General features: G+C 44.0%; 1 protein-coding gene across 6 annotated transcripts in view; it reads left to right on the top strand.

The window, feature by feature from the left end:
* Nucleotides 1–15,223, top strand: part of RREB1 (ras responsive element binding protein 1) — a 175,315-nt gene that overhangs the window by 109,630 nt on the left and 50,462 nt on the right. For all 6 annotated transcript variants that reach the window (XM_028122858.2, XM_028122856.2, XM_028122854.2 and 3 more), the window contains exons 3-6: nucleotides 1,231–1,355; nucleotides 1,986–2,198; nucleotides 7,201–7,290; nucleotides 8,562–8,725. In XM_028122858.2, coding sequence (XP_027978659.1) covers nucleotides 2,028–2,198; nucleotides 7,201–7,290; nucleotides 8,562–8,725 — 425 coding nt within the window. In that variant the 5' untranslated portion in view covers nucleotides 1,231–1,355; nucleotides 1,986–2,027. The remainder of the gene's footprint in view (nucleotides 1–1,230; nucleotides 1,356–1,985; nucleotides 2,199–7,200; nucleotides 7,291–8,561; nucleotides 8,726–15,223) is intronic.

Here is a 15,223-nt window from a genome sequence, read left to right on the forward strand (position 1 = left end):
CTTGTTTTTCCTAGACAGGAATCTCCCAGATTTTCAAAGACCGTTAAAAACAGGAAGTTTGAAGCACATTTTTTAATGGCCTCCTTGCATGGCGAAACGTCACAGGGCAGCAGTTTGGTTTTTTCTTTCATTTTGGATGTAGCTCTTCTCCCTTTGTGGGAAAGATGTGTGGGGTACGGCTCAGTCAAGTTATCTTCATTTGCATGTTTCTGCAGCTAGTCCTTTTACTTACCATTTGGAAACCCGTTACCACCCTATCTTCAAAATGTCTATCCACAAGGAAGGCACATTTTGTCTCTTGGCTAGAAAAGTACTGTTCCTGAGACTCTCTTTGGCTCTTTTGGTAAGATTTTAGCTCGAGACTTCTCAGCTGATGGCAACATCACTTAATAAAGTTATATCCCCAGGTTCTTCCTGCTGTGCTGCTGGACACATTTGTAGCTGCTCTGGGTGTTACCATCTGTCATATCCTAGGTCACATCCCCTGAAGTTGGAGGAGGAAACCACAAGAAATCATGTTCTTTCTGGTGGTGTTTCTAAGCCTTCACTTGGCTGCTGAGATAAGGAGCCTGATCTTTGACTACAAGTCCAGTTGAGGCACGCTGTGGGATAACAGGATATGTGGCTTATAGGCAGGGCTCTGGCTCTGGAATATCTTCCCAGATCAAATGAGGGAAGTAGTTTAACCTGCAGACTTATTTCTGGCCATACCTATAGCCGTGGTCAGGTGTGGAACAAGAAAAGGCTGCATGTCCATGAGCCATGGTGTTCCATTTGGTCATTCTGTTCACGTCACCAAGTTTCTTTTTAGGTCTGACCTAATACCTTCTAAACTATGAGACTTTTGTGAGTTCCTTTCCTGCCTTATCTTCGGTCAGTTTTAGGTAGAGGCAGGAAGGGGGGGCGGGTCAAGAGGGAGTCTGATTGCTTGTGGGGGCTGGGGTATGGGGTATGAAGGAAAATTCAGTGTGGGTGAACCCCAGAAAGTAAAATACCACAAAATCGTTTTGGCTGTTGGGAGTGAGGGTGACAGCCTGTAGGGAACATCAGTTAAAGGTTGAAAAAACAACCACAGAATGTGGTTTTGGAAGGATGACTTAAAATCGCCTCCCTTTTGTGTATTCTCCTGAATAGAGTGGCCTGAGATTATGACAAATACATGGTTTCAGTTTTTTCTTCCCGAAGTAAAAAGACATTCACTGAATCTTTTTGCCTTTGCTTCCCTTCCAGTGTCAACAAGTGATACGAGAGAAGGAAAAAAAAGAAGCGAACGCAGACTCCTTTCCTCCTCCACGTGGATGATAGCTATAGCAGGGGAAAGTCTCATAGTGTATCAGTTGGGGCAGAAAATGGAGGTAATCGGCAGTCGGGGCTGGGTTCTTCTGTCCACTTTCTGGGGTATAGGTGCATTACCTACTTGTATATTTTAAGCAACAGTCTTTTTTATGTTGAATTGAAATTTGGTTATAAATCTGATAGGATTGGCTTCTCAGTTGTCTTCTACAGTTCGGGCTCCGGGCTCCCCTGTAAAATCACCGTATTGTAAGCAGTGGAGTTAAGTGAGACCTGATGATCCTCCTCATTAGTTAAGTCTGGAACATTCATGTAGTAGTAAATGAGTTAGGGTTATGAGGAGGGGGCTGGCCAAATGTCAGCTCCCCGGGCTTTCCTAATTGTTAGGTTAGCCTTTCCCGCTCTGCCTAATGAGAGAATAGGAAAAGCCAAGAGACCTGTGTCTGCTGGTTTCGGGGGTTGTGTCATGCATCCGCTCAGAAAGGAAGCGAGGTTATCAGTCTCTGGCATGACAACACCTCATTCACATGAAAGCTTAAGTCATTTTGGGCACGAGTGTCAGCTTGAACCGAAGAAGGAGGGTTTTAGGTGTTTTGACCTGACTCACGGTTATGGTAGCCATGGCCATGCTCCCTGGCTCTGACAGATGCTAAACCTCACAGTGACCAACTGCAGCGATTTCCGATTTTCAGTTCTATGACAGAGGCTTCTTAGAAGCTTAAACCTTTGACCCAATGACGTCAAGTTCGCCCATTGGCTTGGAAGGTTCAGACTTGTCTTCCGTCAACACCATGATGTCAGCGGTAATGAGTGTAGGGAAGGTCGCCGAGAATGGCGGGAGCCCCCAGAGCACCAAGTCCCCCACGAAGCCTCCAGGACCAAATCGGATTGGCAGAAGGAACCAGGTAAGCTTTTGTGTACTTAGCTGGTGACATCTGGTGGCTTCAGTCTCTGAGAACAGCGGGAGAAGGATGTTCGCTTGAGCCCCAGCTTCCTAAGCGAAAACCTCGGACGTGTTCAGAGCTAAACACATACCGAGAGGCTTTGAGAGTGAACTTTTCAGGGCTTATGTCAGTTTCCTTTCATGGAGAAAATTTTCTCCGCTGTGGTGTCAGTATTGGTGGAAGCATCCTTATTCTCTGCCCTATAATGTGATTCGATTGCAAGCTTTCTTCGTGTGATGGCCAAGACAAAGAACTTGACTTACTCCTCTACTGTGATGTAGTTCGTTTCTTTACACAGCTGGTTAATTGGGTTTTCAAAGCCGTCTCCTCGATTTTTTTTTTTTTAACCGTCTTCAGATTAGGTAGCAAATAAGTACTAGTTTTCCTGGATCTCCCATTCCACTTTCCATCCTTGACAAAGCACAGAATTTGGTTCCAGAAAATTCCCCTTGAGGTGTGATGTAGTCCTCTTGAATTTTTAGTGGGCATCGGATCAGGAGGAGTGGGAAAGAGGAAGGGGGTGGGCCAGGATTGGAAGGACTAATTAATGTCTTAACAAAAGTCCGTGTTTCCTGCATTGGGAAGTAAGATGGATCTTTTGATTAACGTACCCTTGGGGCATGTGAAAAGTTGTTGCTCTTCTGTTAGCAACACATTCAGCGAAACTCAAGGAGTAAGGCAGAAGGTGAGTAGTTCTCATTTCTTCCCTGAATCTATGTAATCCCAACTGATGACTCCACATTGAATTTTTGGTTGAACTTACTTAATGGGTTTATACCAAATCCTCGGGGGAAGAGGCAGTTTTCCGAGTTAGTCTCCATTACCAGGGATGGACCAGAAAGTAAACCTGTTGGGCTTTTGTGAATTCATTTTCTATTTTGTTAATAATTCTCCAGTGACCGTCCTTAGACAGAATTGTCTGAGCACCATCTATGATGGTTTTCTATAAATTCTTAGAACATTAATCAAGGCTTTTGACACAACCTGTCCTCCAGGAAGTCATACCAGCCTAAAATTCCTCTGGCAGCGTAGGAGAAGGGTCCATTCGCTCACGTCTTCCTCACGGCTGAAGACTTGGCAGGGTTCAGTGATGATGTAGGGTCGGAGCATTGATACCTTTTTCTCTCTTTTTTCCCTTGTCTCTGCCTGCCTCTCTTCCTATGGGTACCTGAGAAAATACTCAGCCTGTATGACTGTGGCCTGAGTCAAGAAGGAGCGCTAGCTCTGGGAAGAAAAGGTTTATTTCCACTCTCATGTGACTGTCCGTCCATCCATCTATCTGTCCATCTTTCCATCCACCCACCCATTTCACAATATATACTTCTGGCCAGGTACTGCTCCAGGTGCCAGGCATTTTGGGATGAACAAGATATGTAAGGTCACTGTCTCCTCATCCTTCCTGGGTTTGACCAAGAGAAAGTGGCGTGGGTAGTGACGAGCTCAGAGTTTCCCCGGCATAGGTTGGGTTGACCCAGGTCCAGGCTCTGATCCCTTCCCGGTGGTTCAGAGACCGTGGGGAGAACCATAGAGCATGACCAGTAGCACCTCCTTCCCTGCATGGTAAATGGAGGGGACTCTGCGGGCAAATGGTGCAAGTGTACCTGAGCCTTTCTCATCTACTTCCCATGTCCTCCCGGGTTCCTTTGGGGCACTGGCTTAGTGTTTGACAGGGAGGTTTGGGCCACAGGGACTGTAGGAAGACAGTGCATTAAAAACACCAGAGCACAGTTGGGGAGAGGGAATGCATCATCCTTACCTGTGAGCAGACGGGGAAGGCTGAGAGCGGGAGCCTGGAGAGCAAAGTCCCATCAGCGCTAGCACTGAGTTCCAGGACAGATTAGCCACAGCAGGACGCCGACAAGGGTGCCAGATTGTTTCATTATGGAATGGTTAGTTATCACATTAGCTGCTAATTTTATCTGTCAGCTCAGGAAGTCTGCTCCTTCCACCGGCTCAGCTGCAAGAACTGGATTCACAGTTCTCCGGCAGGGCTGTTCTCTTTTCTCTTGGGCTGGTTTGCAAAAATTAAATCTGAGTCCAGAGATTTATTTCTCCCAGACTGTTGTGGATTCTGTAGATCTGCTTTAGGGTCTGCTGCGTGCCACTGCCAAGCCTCAGAGAAGGTTTGGGTTCCGGTTCGTGATAAACCCTGGACTCAGTGCCAGAGAGTCCAGGGAGCTACTCAGTATGTCTAGTGTCTACCTCGAAGTGAACGCAAAATGGCTGTTTGTTGCTTTTTTGTTTTTTTAGGATTTTATTTGTTTATTTGAGATAGCACGACAGGGGAGTGGGGAGCGGCAAGGAGAGGGAGAAGCAGGAGACTCCCCACTGAGCAGGGAGCCCGATGCAGGGCTTGATCCCAGGACTCTGGGATCATGACCTGAGCCGAAGGCAGATGCTTAACCAACTGAGCCACCCAGGCATCCCCACAAGATGGTTTTTTAAATTATCTGCTGCCTCAGGAGGCTGGCCACACCGATGCCTGGCTTTTTAACATTTATTGACATCTTACCAGTGAATTTTTCTTTAAAAAAATCTTTTTTAATATATATTATTACTAATCTAATAATTGAACAAAAATACCCCAGAGACTGCGTTTTGGCCCAGCTACAAGACCTCCTTCATTATTATAGTGAGTGCTCTTATTTTTGTTGTGAATACTTCTGTTTCTGGTGTTTCTGTTTGGTGCTTCTTGGCCAGCTCCATTCTGATGGGAGTCGGATGGACCGAGGACGAGTGACTTCATGCACCTCATGCCCCTGGGAGGACGGAAGGGCATGGGTGACTGGATGAGACTGTGGTGGTGCTTTTCCACTGTCTCTGGGTTAATCAACTTCCTTAGACCTCCTATCTGTCATTTTTTTTTTAATTTGAGAACGAAAAAACTGGTAGCATACCTCATCCTCGGCCCCAGTGCCACCCGTGAGAAAAGCATTTGTAGCGCTTAAAATGAGGCCTGTTAGACTTGGCCAAGGAGATGCCATCCTAGACATCCTCATGCATCCGCTCCACCCCGTCTGCCGTATGGTGCCATTTGTTTTTATAGTCTTCAGGATGACTTGTATTTTCATCATGTCTCACGAGCCAGCCACAAGGGTGTTTCCTGTCTATGCCTTGGGGTTCATCCTTTTTTTTTGTTCAGCCTTCCAGAGCATAGTGGCCTATATGGCATAGCTGGCCTGAGTTGGACTCCTGGGTCTGCTACTTCACGGTTCTCTCCTTTGGGACATGTTGCTTGCCTCTCTGTACCTGTTTCCTCATCCAGAAAATGGGATCTGTAATAGTGGTTGTGAAAAACCTGACATTTCCACAGGTCGAGTTGAGCACATAGTTAAGTGTTCAAGGATGGGTTTTATTGGCAAAGAACAAAAACTCATTCAAATGAGTATAAGTAAAAAGAGGTCTGTTGAAGGAGGCCTAAGGGTCCAGCCTTAGAGATGGTGCCGTCCCCTCTCTCTGGCTCCCTGGTCTCGCACTTGCGTGAGGACTGATGTCCTCCCCAGCTGCATTCTCATGGCTTGGGCTTGCCACAGTGCTCAGCCCAGGCCTAGGGCTACAGGAACTTTCTTTCTTTTTTAAAGATTTTTTTCTTTATTCATTTGAGAGAGAGAGAGAGAGAGAGCGCGCGCCACAAGCAGGGGGAGGGGCAGAGGGAGAAGCAGGCTCCCCACTGAGCGGATAGCCTGACTCTGGGCTCCATCCCAGGACCTTCAGATCATCACCTGAGCCAAAGGTAGACGCTTAACCGACTGAACCTCCCAGGCGCCCCTACACGAACTTCCAGTTCAGGTGTTCATGATCACCTAAGGGGGTAGCTTAGTCACCCCCAAACCTGGGTACATATGAGCAACTCCTGGGGAGCTTATGAAACAAGTTGATTTCTGGGGTACAACCCCCCACCCCCAATTTGATTCAGCAGGTCATGAATCTGGTTTAGAATTCTAGTTCAGAAAAGCTGCCCGGGTGATTCTGCTGATCAGTGGGAAACCCCCTGATCTCAGTCTCTAAGCATCTCAATTTCAGATTCCTGGGACAGGTGTCCAAGCCTTGATCCTGTTGGTTTTGGGGATGAGGACACACAGACTGCGGTGCTTAGGGACCGTATGGGTGAGGAGGGCGACTCTTCATGAGTTATCTGGAAAGAGGAGCCCATAGCATATGGCTAGTGATGAAGGAGCGCATCCCTTTCCTTACAAAGGTAAAAATCTGTTGCTTGAAGGAAGCCTGTCTCATGTGTTTTGAGGGAACATAAAATGAGCCACCTCACTAAGTCATGAGCTGGTTCTTTTGTCACCCCCTGTGGAAGTCTTTATTTTGGGTTGTCATTCCCTGTCATGGTTTGGAAAAGGCCAGCATTCTTATTCTTACTACTTGTGAGTGGTGTCAGGCCGGTGCAGGCAGCAAGTAAGAGGGTCCCATTGATGCCTCTTGGCCGCACAGCTGGGCACTGAAGCCTTGCCTTGTTGGGTGGATGGGGTTTTGTTAGGAAAACTGTGCTTGGGGCACTCAAGACCAGGTAGAAAATTGTGACTGGAGCCGCCTAGATAGGGCTTGGGGAGAAATGTATTCCATTTCTAGCTCTGCTGTGATTTGAGCCTTGATTTTTTTTTTTCTTTTGTCCTCACTGATGATTAATGCAATAGTGTTTGATAAAAACACTAATATTTATTGAGTACTTACCCTGTACCAGGCACTATGCCAGTGCTTTGTGTGTGTTAATTGATTGAATCCTCATCACAGGGCAATGTGGTAGATGCTGTTATTTTTCCCATTTGACACCTGAGGAAACAGGGCAGACAGGACCGTGACTTACCCAAGCTCGTACCCAGACAGGCTCTGGAGCCCATGTTCTCAGCTGATTTATTGCTCTGGCTCTTGAGACACAGGTGTTTACATCAGAAACAAGAGACACTGGCTTAACTCTGCGTTGAACTTGATTTTCCCTTGTATTATGTCTTTTCAGGAAACGAAAGAGGAGAAGTCTTCCTATAACTGTCCCCTGTGTGAAAAGATTTGCACTACACAGCACCAGCTAACCATGCACATCCGTCAGGTTTGCTGCCGATTTTCTCTTTCTGTTTGAAATCATTCTTCGTTAAGACAGGGTAGTTTGATCTCAGCAGATGAATTGTGTCCGTTACTCCATTTAGATTTACTGTTTGAACCATCTTGAGGGGCAGTTATGAAGTAAGTCTTGTGTGTCCACGTTACTCTGACCAGAATCCCAGGTCAACACAGAATACCTTTTCAGACTTCAGCCAACATCTCGCGAACTGACCACATACAACAGAAGACCTTTTGTCATATGTGACTTGTCAGTTTGAACCAAGTTTCTTCACAGTACAGTGAGATCGTAGATGGAGCCCCCTATCCCTTATATGGCTATACACTTACATTATAGGGAATTTGGGATTTCTTTGGGCTTCTATATTAGGACATTTATTCTCCTCTCTTGCCTGCTGCGTCGTCACAAAGTATAGTTGAATCTAGAACAATGAAGGATTGAATGTATGTATATATATATTTGGAGTGGGAATGGGTAATTTTTTAAATTTTTTTCTTTTCATCATTTCCTTAATCCCCATCCTGTATTCTCCCCATTTCCCACCTACCTCCCCCTGATAACCTTCAGTTTGTTCTCTAGAGTTAAGAGTCTATTTCTTGGTTTGTCTCTCTCTCTCTCTTTCTCTCTCTGTTCCCTTTGCTCATTTGTTTTGTTTCTTAAATTCTGCACATGAGTGAGAAGGATTGACAATATTAAAATCATAACATGGTACTGAGGAATACCATCATTTAGTAACTTGGGTTTGGATAGAAATGTTCCTTCTTTTAACATCTTCCAGAGGCCAGAACTCCACACTGTGCAGGTTTCAGTTCTCTTTCTCTGACAGCAGGACTGAGTCAGCGAACTAGAAGAATGGACGTGGCCTTAATGTGAAGACCATATTTCACGGTAGCTTCGTAGTCGAGGGTCCTTCTGCTCCTGTGAATATATGTGCTCAGTTAATCTCTGTGTTTCTCCAAGAAAGACCTGCAAAGGCTCCACCTCTCTCTGAGCCTTGCACACGTGTTTTTCAAAACTGGAACACGAAAGAGGAAGAAGATCATACAAAATAGTTGTTTGCCCGTGTTCCTGACAGATTTTTGACATTTGGGAAGATACTTAAAATGACAGAAGAAAATATCAAAGAAGCTATACTGTTTTCTTGTTTTGGTTTTGTTTGGGGTTTTGTTTGTTTGTAAAAAGCTCTGACTTTGCATTTTATAATAGCCAAGTTTTGACCCATCCTCCTAAGTGACCCCTGTGATGATCGCTTTCCCCAGCATAACACGGACACTGGAGGGGCAGACCATTCGTGCAGCATCTGTGGGAAGTCGCTGAGTTCGGCCAGCTCCCTGGACCGCCACATGCTGGTGCACTCTGGCGAGAGGCCGTACAAATGTACCGTGTGCGGCCAGTCATTCACCACCAATGGGAACATGCACAGGTGGGTGAGGGCTGCCATCTGGAGCTTGACAGAAAGCACAGTGACCTCGAGGCCATCAGGGGACTTGCCTAAAGGCCTGAGAGCTCTTGGCATCTGTGCGCTCTTTGGAGGAGTCAGAGATGGTTTTGGTGGCTCCTGCATGCTCTCTGTGGTGTATTGGACATGTCTAGCCATGGGAAACAGAAGTACCTGGGCGAGGTCTTTGGCCTTTGGGGATCTTCAGGGCGAAACACAGAGTCCTTCCCTCTCTGCCAGGTGGAGTTTCTTTGTTTGGGTGCCAGAGGTGGGCAGCTTATCAGATACAGAGGAAGCCTCAAGGAGTAGCATAGTAACCCTTGCCTCTGAAAAACTGTTTGCATATGCCTACCAGATTCCCTGCAGCCCTTCTCCTTGCAAAAAGTTTCTGGGGCCTTTGAATAAATAGTTAGGTGGCCTGGTCTCGGAACTGCAGGATAAGATAGGATAAAATGAAGAAAAAGAAGATCTGATAAATGCCAGGAATTTACTTCCTGAGGGAAAAAGCAGCTCACTCCAAAGGGCGAGAGAGAGCTCCGTGGTGGGCATATTAAAGTTTTGTGGGACAAACAAACAGAAAATATACTTTATAGAAAAATTACATAGGTTTTGCGGGGTTAGAACAAAAAGACTTTTTTTTTAATGCTCATTTTATTTTTTCCATAAACATTTCAAGAACGTTGGGACTCTAGGGAGGATTTTTAAAGGGACTCAAAAATTTTCACCTTGGAAAGTGACTTTCCATTTTTTTTTTTTTAAAGATTTTATTTATTCATTTGAGACACAGAGATAGAGAAAGCATGAGCAGGGGGAGAGGGAGAAGCAGGCTCCCCGCTGAGCCAGGAGCCCGATGTAGGGTTCGATCCCAGGACCCTGGGACCATGACCTGAGCCGAAGGCAGATGCTTAACCATCTGAGCCCCCCAGGCGCCCCTATATTTTCTATATTCCCTTCCAGGTGTTACACTGCTTTCTTTTTGACTAACCTTTTTTTTTTTTTTTTTTTACATATTCCTTTCAAAGGAAAACTTTATATAGTTACTTTACTATCTAGCAATAGTAAAATGGGGTGGGCCAGTTTATTCCACCTAAAACTGTTTTGTGAACCACTGAGGGTATAGCTGGGACACACTGGAATAGTGGCAAATCTCAGGCTCTTGGAATTAGGAACCTCATGTCAAATCTCAACTCTGCCACTTGTAAGTTTTCCGTTCTTGAGCAAGTTACTTAACCTTTGTGCCTCGTTTTCTTCCTCCCTGGAACGAGATTTTTGAGTAGTATCCACTTCATTGGAGAGGGATGGGGGTTAGAGGATAATGAGTTTTGCACACAGTCGAGGCCCACGGTAAGCACTCCGTAAATGTTATCTATCGTTAATGTTTGCGTTTCTAAGTAATGCCGCAATCATCTAAAGCCTGTGGATTTCTCAGTCTGAACTCCTGGAAGTAAGGTACAGGGTGACTTTACGAAAGGTATCAGTATGTTCAAGATTTTTTTTACAAAGTAGTTTACTTTTTTTTCTTTGCGTATACATTTCAGTCCTCTTTGCCCCTCACCTCTTCCTCGGAGTGTTTTGGGGCACAAAGAAGTAAGTAAATAAATGCCATCACCATGGTTTAATATCCTATCTTACACTCTAGCTTTTTGCTTTTTTAACCAGCATGATCAGCCCGGTAGTACCTTCATTTTACTTTCTGTTTGCCATTTTGTTTTGTTTTGTTTTGCCTGGTCCTTCTCTCAGCGCCCCCTCCCTGCCCTTCCAAAAAGTCCTTCATCCCTTACATATTTGCCCTCTCAGAATCTGGTCCTGGAGGCATGGCCTATTCCCTTCTTCGGTGGTTTCGCTGCTTTCTCTTCCTGAGACTTGTGCTCCGTGGAACTCCCCGTGGGCGAGCTCCAACTCGGAGAAGGCAGTGGGGCACATTAGTGAGATGTACCCTCCTTGGGGCTGCTCTGGCCCTGAGCACTCCCTGCTTATGATCCTCCATGAGACATCTTTGGTTTTGGGCCCAGTCACTCCTGATTGGGAACATGTCCATTTTGGGAGAGCGTCTGTGATTGACTAGGACACGTGTCCAGCACATCCGTAAAGGACATAGTTGCTCCTTCTACAGTGAGGTGGCAGACAGTGCATCTTACAGACAACCATAGCTAAAGCCACAGTGTACTCTGCATCAGGCACTGGACTCAACACTTTGGGGGTTTTTTTTGCAGCTTTATGAGACATAGGTCATATGCCATAGATTTCACCCATTTGAAGTGTCCAGGTCAGTGGGTTTTAGTATATGCATATAGTTCTGCAGCTATCATGACCTTCATTCAGTGTTAAGTGATTTTCATCACCCCAGAAAGAAACCCCACACCCATCAAGCAGTCCTTTCTCATTACTTCCCACTTCCAGCCCTAGGGAAACACTAATCTACTTCCTGTTCCTGGATTTGCCTGTCCTCCACCATGGTCTTATTCTGTGACCAGTTTCTTTACTTACCATTATGTTTTCAAGATGCATCTGTGTTGTAGCATGTATCAGCACCCCATTCTTTTTTACTGTCACATAATAGTCCATTGTATGGATCTACCATATTTTACGTATCTCTTTCATCAGTTGGTGGACATGTGAGTCCTTTCCACTCTTTGGCTATTATGCATAACGTTCCCGTGAACGTTCTGGTCCATCTTTTTGTGTAGACACATGTTTTCATTTCTCTTGGGTGGATACTTCAGAGTGGAATGGCTGGGTCATGTGGTAACTCCGTGTTTAACATTCTGAGGACCTGCCAGACTGTTCTCCAAAGCGGCTGCATCATCTTACAGCCCCACCAGCAGTGTAGGAGGGTTCGAGTGTTTCCACATCTTGCCAACACCTGCTCCCGCCTGTCTTTTTCATGACAGCCATCCTATTAGGTGTGAAGTGGAATCCCATGAGTTTTATAATTGTAGTTCTTACATTTAAGTTTATGATCCGTTTTGAGTTAACATTTGGGTCTCGTGTAAGGAAGGGGTCCAGCTTCAGTCTTCGGCACTTTGTTGAAAAGACTTTTCTTTCTCCCATTGAATTGTCCGGCCATTCTTCTCAAAATTCAATTGACCGTAAATGCAGGGATTAATTTCTCTACTCATTCTGTTCCATTGATCTGTATGTTCATCCTCCAGCCTCGTGTTATATTGACTTACTATAGCTTTTTGGCTAAGTTTTGAACTGGGAGGTGTGAATCCTCCAACGGAGGTCCTTTTCTAGATTGTTTTGGCTACTCTGGGTTGTTTGCATTTCCATATGAATTTTAGGATCAGCTTGTCAATTTCTGCAAGAAAGGCAGCTGGTATAATTATAGGGATTATAAAGTACATAAATCAGTTTGGGGCTCTTGCCACCTTACCAATATAAAATCTTTGAACGTGAGATATTGTCCATTTATGTCCGTTAAATCTTAATGGATTACTTTTAAGCGTGTTTTAAATCATTTTCATTTTCAAAGTGTAAGTTATTTATTTAGAGGAGAGTGGCAGAAGGCTTTTTAAAGATTGATTTATTTACTTGAGAGAGAGAGTAGAACCGGCGGAGAGGCAGGAGAAGGAGAGAGAATCTCAAGCAGACTCCACGCTGAGCACGGAGCCCGACGTGGGGCTCCATCCCACGACCCCGGGATCATGACCTGAGCTGAAATAGAGTTGGGTGCTCAACCAACTGAGCCACCCAGGTGCCCCAAGTTTTATATTTATTTTGATAATTTATTCCCTGATGTCTTATTCTTTTGGGTGGCATTGGAAGTGGAACTATTTTTTTGATTGTTTGTTGCTGGTATATAGAATACAACTCCTATTTTGTGCTGACCTTGTTTCCTGCAGCCTTGCTGACCTGTTTATTCATTCTAACAGTTATTTCGTGGATTCCTTAGGATTTTCTACGTACACGATCATGTCGTCTGCAAATAGAGACAGTTGTGCCTCTTCCTTTGAAACTAATCTGAATGCCTTTTTTAAATTTTTTTTTCTGCCTGCGAGCCCTGGCCAGCCCTTCCAGCACAGTGTTAAATAGAAGCGAAGAGAACAGACACTCTGGTCTTATTTCTGATATTAGAAGAAAGCATTCCGTCTTTCCTCATTAAGTATGATGGTAGTTATGGCTTTTTCCTAAATATCCTTTATCAGTTTGAGGAAGTTCTTTTTAGTCCCAGTCTGCTGAGTGTTTTCATCGAGAAAGGGGGTCAGGTTGTGTCGAATGCTTTTTTTGGCACTTACCGAGATGGTCCGGTTGTTTGGTCCTGTCCTCCGTTCTGTTTTGGACGTTAAACCAACCTCATTCCTGGGATGAATCCCACTTGGTCACATTGTACAATCACCTTCAGATGTTGATAGATATGGTTTGCTAGTATTTCATTAAAGAGTTTGCCTATCTTCCTAAGAGATACTGGTCCGTAGTTTTCTTCTGAGTCCTTGTCTGGTTTTCACGCCAGAGTAATTCTGCTAGCCTCATAGAGTGAGTTGGGAAGTGGTCCGTCCACCTCTGTGTTTTGGAAGAGTTGGTTGGTGTTAATTCTTTATGTATTTGGTAGAATTCACCAACGAAACCACCCGGGCTTTTCTTTCTGAGATGTTTTTAAGTACTAATTCAGTCTCCTGTGATAGGTCTCTTCATATTTCTGTTTCTTATTGAGCTCATTTCAGTCATTTGTGTCTGTTCTAGGAATTTGGCCATTTTATATAAATTATCTAATTGGTTGGCTTACAGGTTGTTCATAGTTTCCCCTTCTAGTCCTTTCTGTCTCAAGGTGAGTAGTAATGTCCCCTCTTTCATTCCTGATGTTAATCGTTTGAGTCTTCTTTATTTTTTTCCTCAGGCAGTCTAGCTAAACACTTGTCAATTTTATTGATATTTTCAAAGAAAAGTTTTTGGTTTTGTAGGTTTTCCTCTGTTGGCTTTTCTGCTATTTCATTAATTTCCCACTCTGTACATTATTATTTCCCTCCTTCTACTTGCTTTAGGGTTAGTTTGCTGTTCTGTTTCCAGTGTTTTAAGGCAGAAGATGAGGATATTGATTTGAGAACTTCTTTTGTACCACAGACGTTTACAGCTATAAATCTCTTTTTAGGCATTTGCTTAAGTCCCATAAATTTTTGTACGTTGTGTTTTCTTGTTCATTCATCTCAAAGTATTTTCTTATTTCCCGTGTGACTTCTTTGGCCTGCTGGTTATTTTGGACTATATTGCTGTTTCCGCATATTTGTGAATTCCCAAATTTCTTGCTACTATTGATTTCCAATATCATTCCATTGTAGTTGGAGAACATACCTTGTATGATTTCAGTCCTTTGAAATTTATGGAGACTCGTTTTATGGTCTAGCATATGGTCTGTCCTGGAGGACGTCCCGTGTGTGTTCTGCTGCTGTTGGTTGGCATGTTCTCTAGAGGCGCTTTTAGGTTGAGCTAGTTTATATGTCGTTCACATTTCCTATTTCCTTATTGACCTCCATTTTATTTTTATGTGCTCTGCCTCTAAGGTTTGTGGAATCATTATCCCATTTTGCAGATGAGGAAACTTGCTTAGGATCAAAGCAACAGAGAAGGCCGAGATTTGAACGTTGGCTCTCGGGCTTAGAGACCATGCCTTTAACTACTGTCTGCAAAATGATTGATATAGCGCTCATGCCACTTTGTATATTAGAAAAAAGCGCTCTTTCACACCCCCTCCCCCCAAAAAACAATTCCCATGTTGCTGTAGAGCATTACAGTGGACCCTTGAACAATGCAGGGGTTAAGGGCACCGACTACTGGGCGGTCGAAAATCACAGAAAGCTTTTGACTCCCCTAAAATTTAACTAATAGCCTACTGTTGACTGGAAACCTTACTGAGCACATAAACGTATATGTTGATTAACATATATCTTACATGTTGTATGTATTACATGCTGTATTTTTAGAATAAAGTAAGCTATAGAAAAAACTGTCATTAAGGAAGTCATAAGGAAAATATGTTTACAGTACTTTCCTGTATCAAAAAAGGTTTTATGTACAAGTGGACCTGCGTAGTTCACACCCATGGTATTCAAGGGTCAACTGTATTTTCCACGTTGAACTATTGCAGCCAACTCACTAGCGTAATACACTATATTTGGTGATCATGGGATAACTTTTTATTAGATTTACGATGGTGTGTTGTTCAGGTATACACGGATAGATTTAGAAATGATCTTCAATTTTTTATACCACAGCCCTTGATATTATCCTAAGGTACATTTCTTATTTGTGAACAGTGTATATTGGAGTTGTTTGTAAATTGTTATTGTAAATATATATTTTTTTAAAGCACGCCTGAGGGATGTTTGTGCTAATTTTGGGTTTTGTACTGATTTTATTTATTGTGAGTCATGTTGATTTAGAGAAAAAGGACTGATTGTTGAGGGCCTAAGTTCTAGTCCTGATTCTGATCTCTTAGTCTGTCGTGTCACAAAACGGCATAGTGAAACCTCCCTGAGGACTTGTACC

This window comes from Eumetopias jubatus, unplaced genomic scaffold (genome assembly GCF_037043125.1).
Source record: "Eumetopias jubatus isolate StellerSeaLion01/CBP00866 unplaced genomic scaffold, mEumJub1_p1.0 scaffold_6, whole genome shotgun sequence".
NCBI lineage: Eukaryota > Metazoa > Chordata > Mammalia > Carnivora > Otariidae > Eumetopias > Eumetopias jubatus.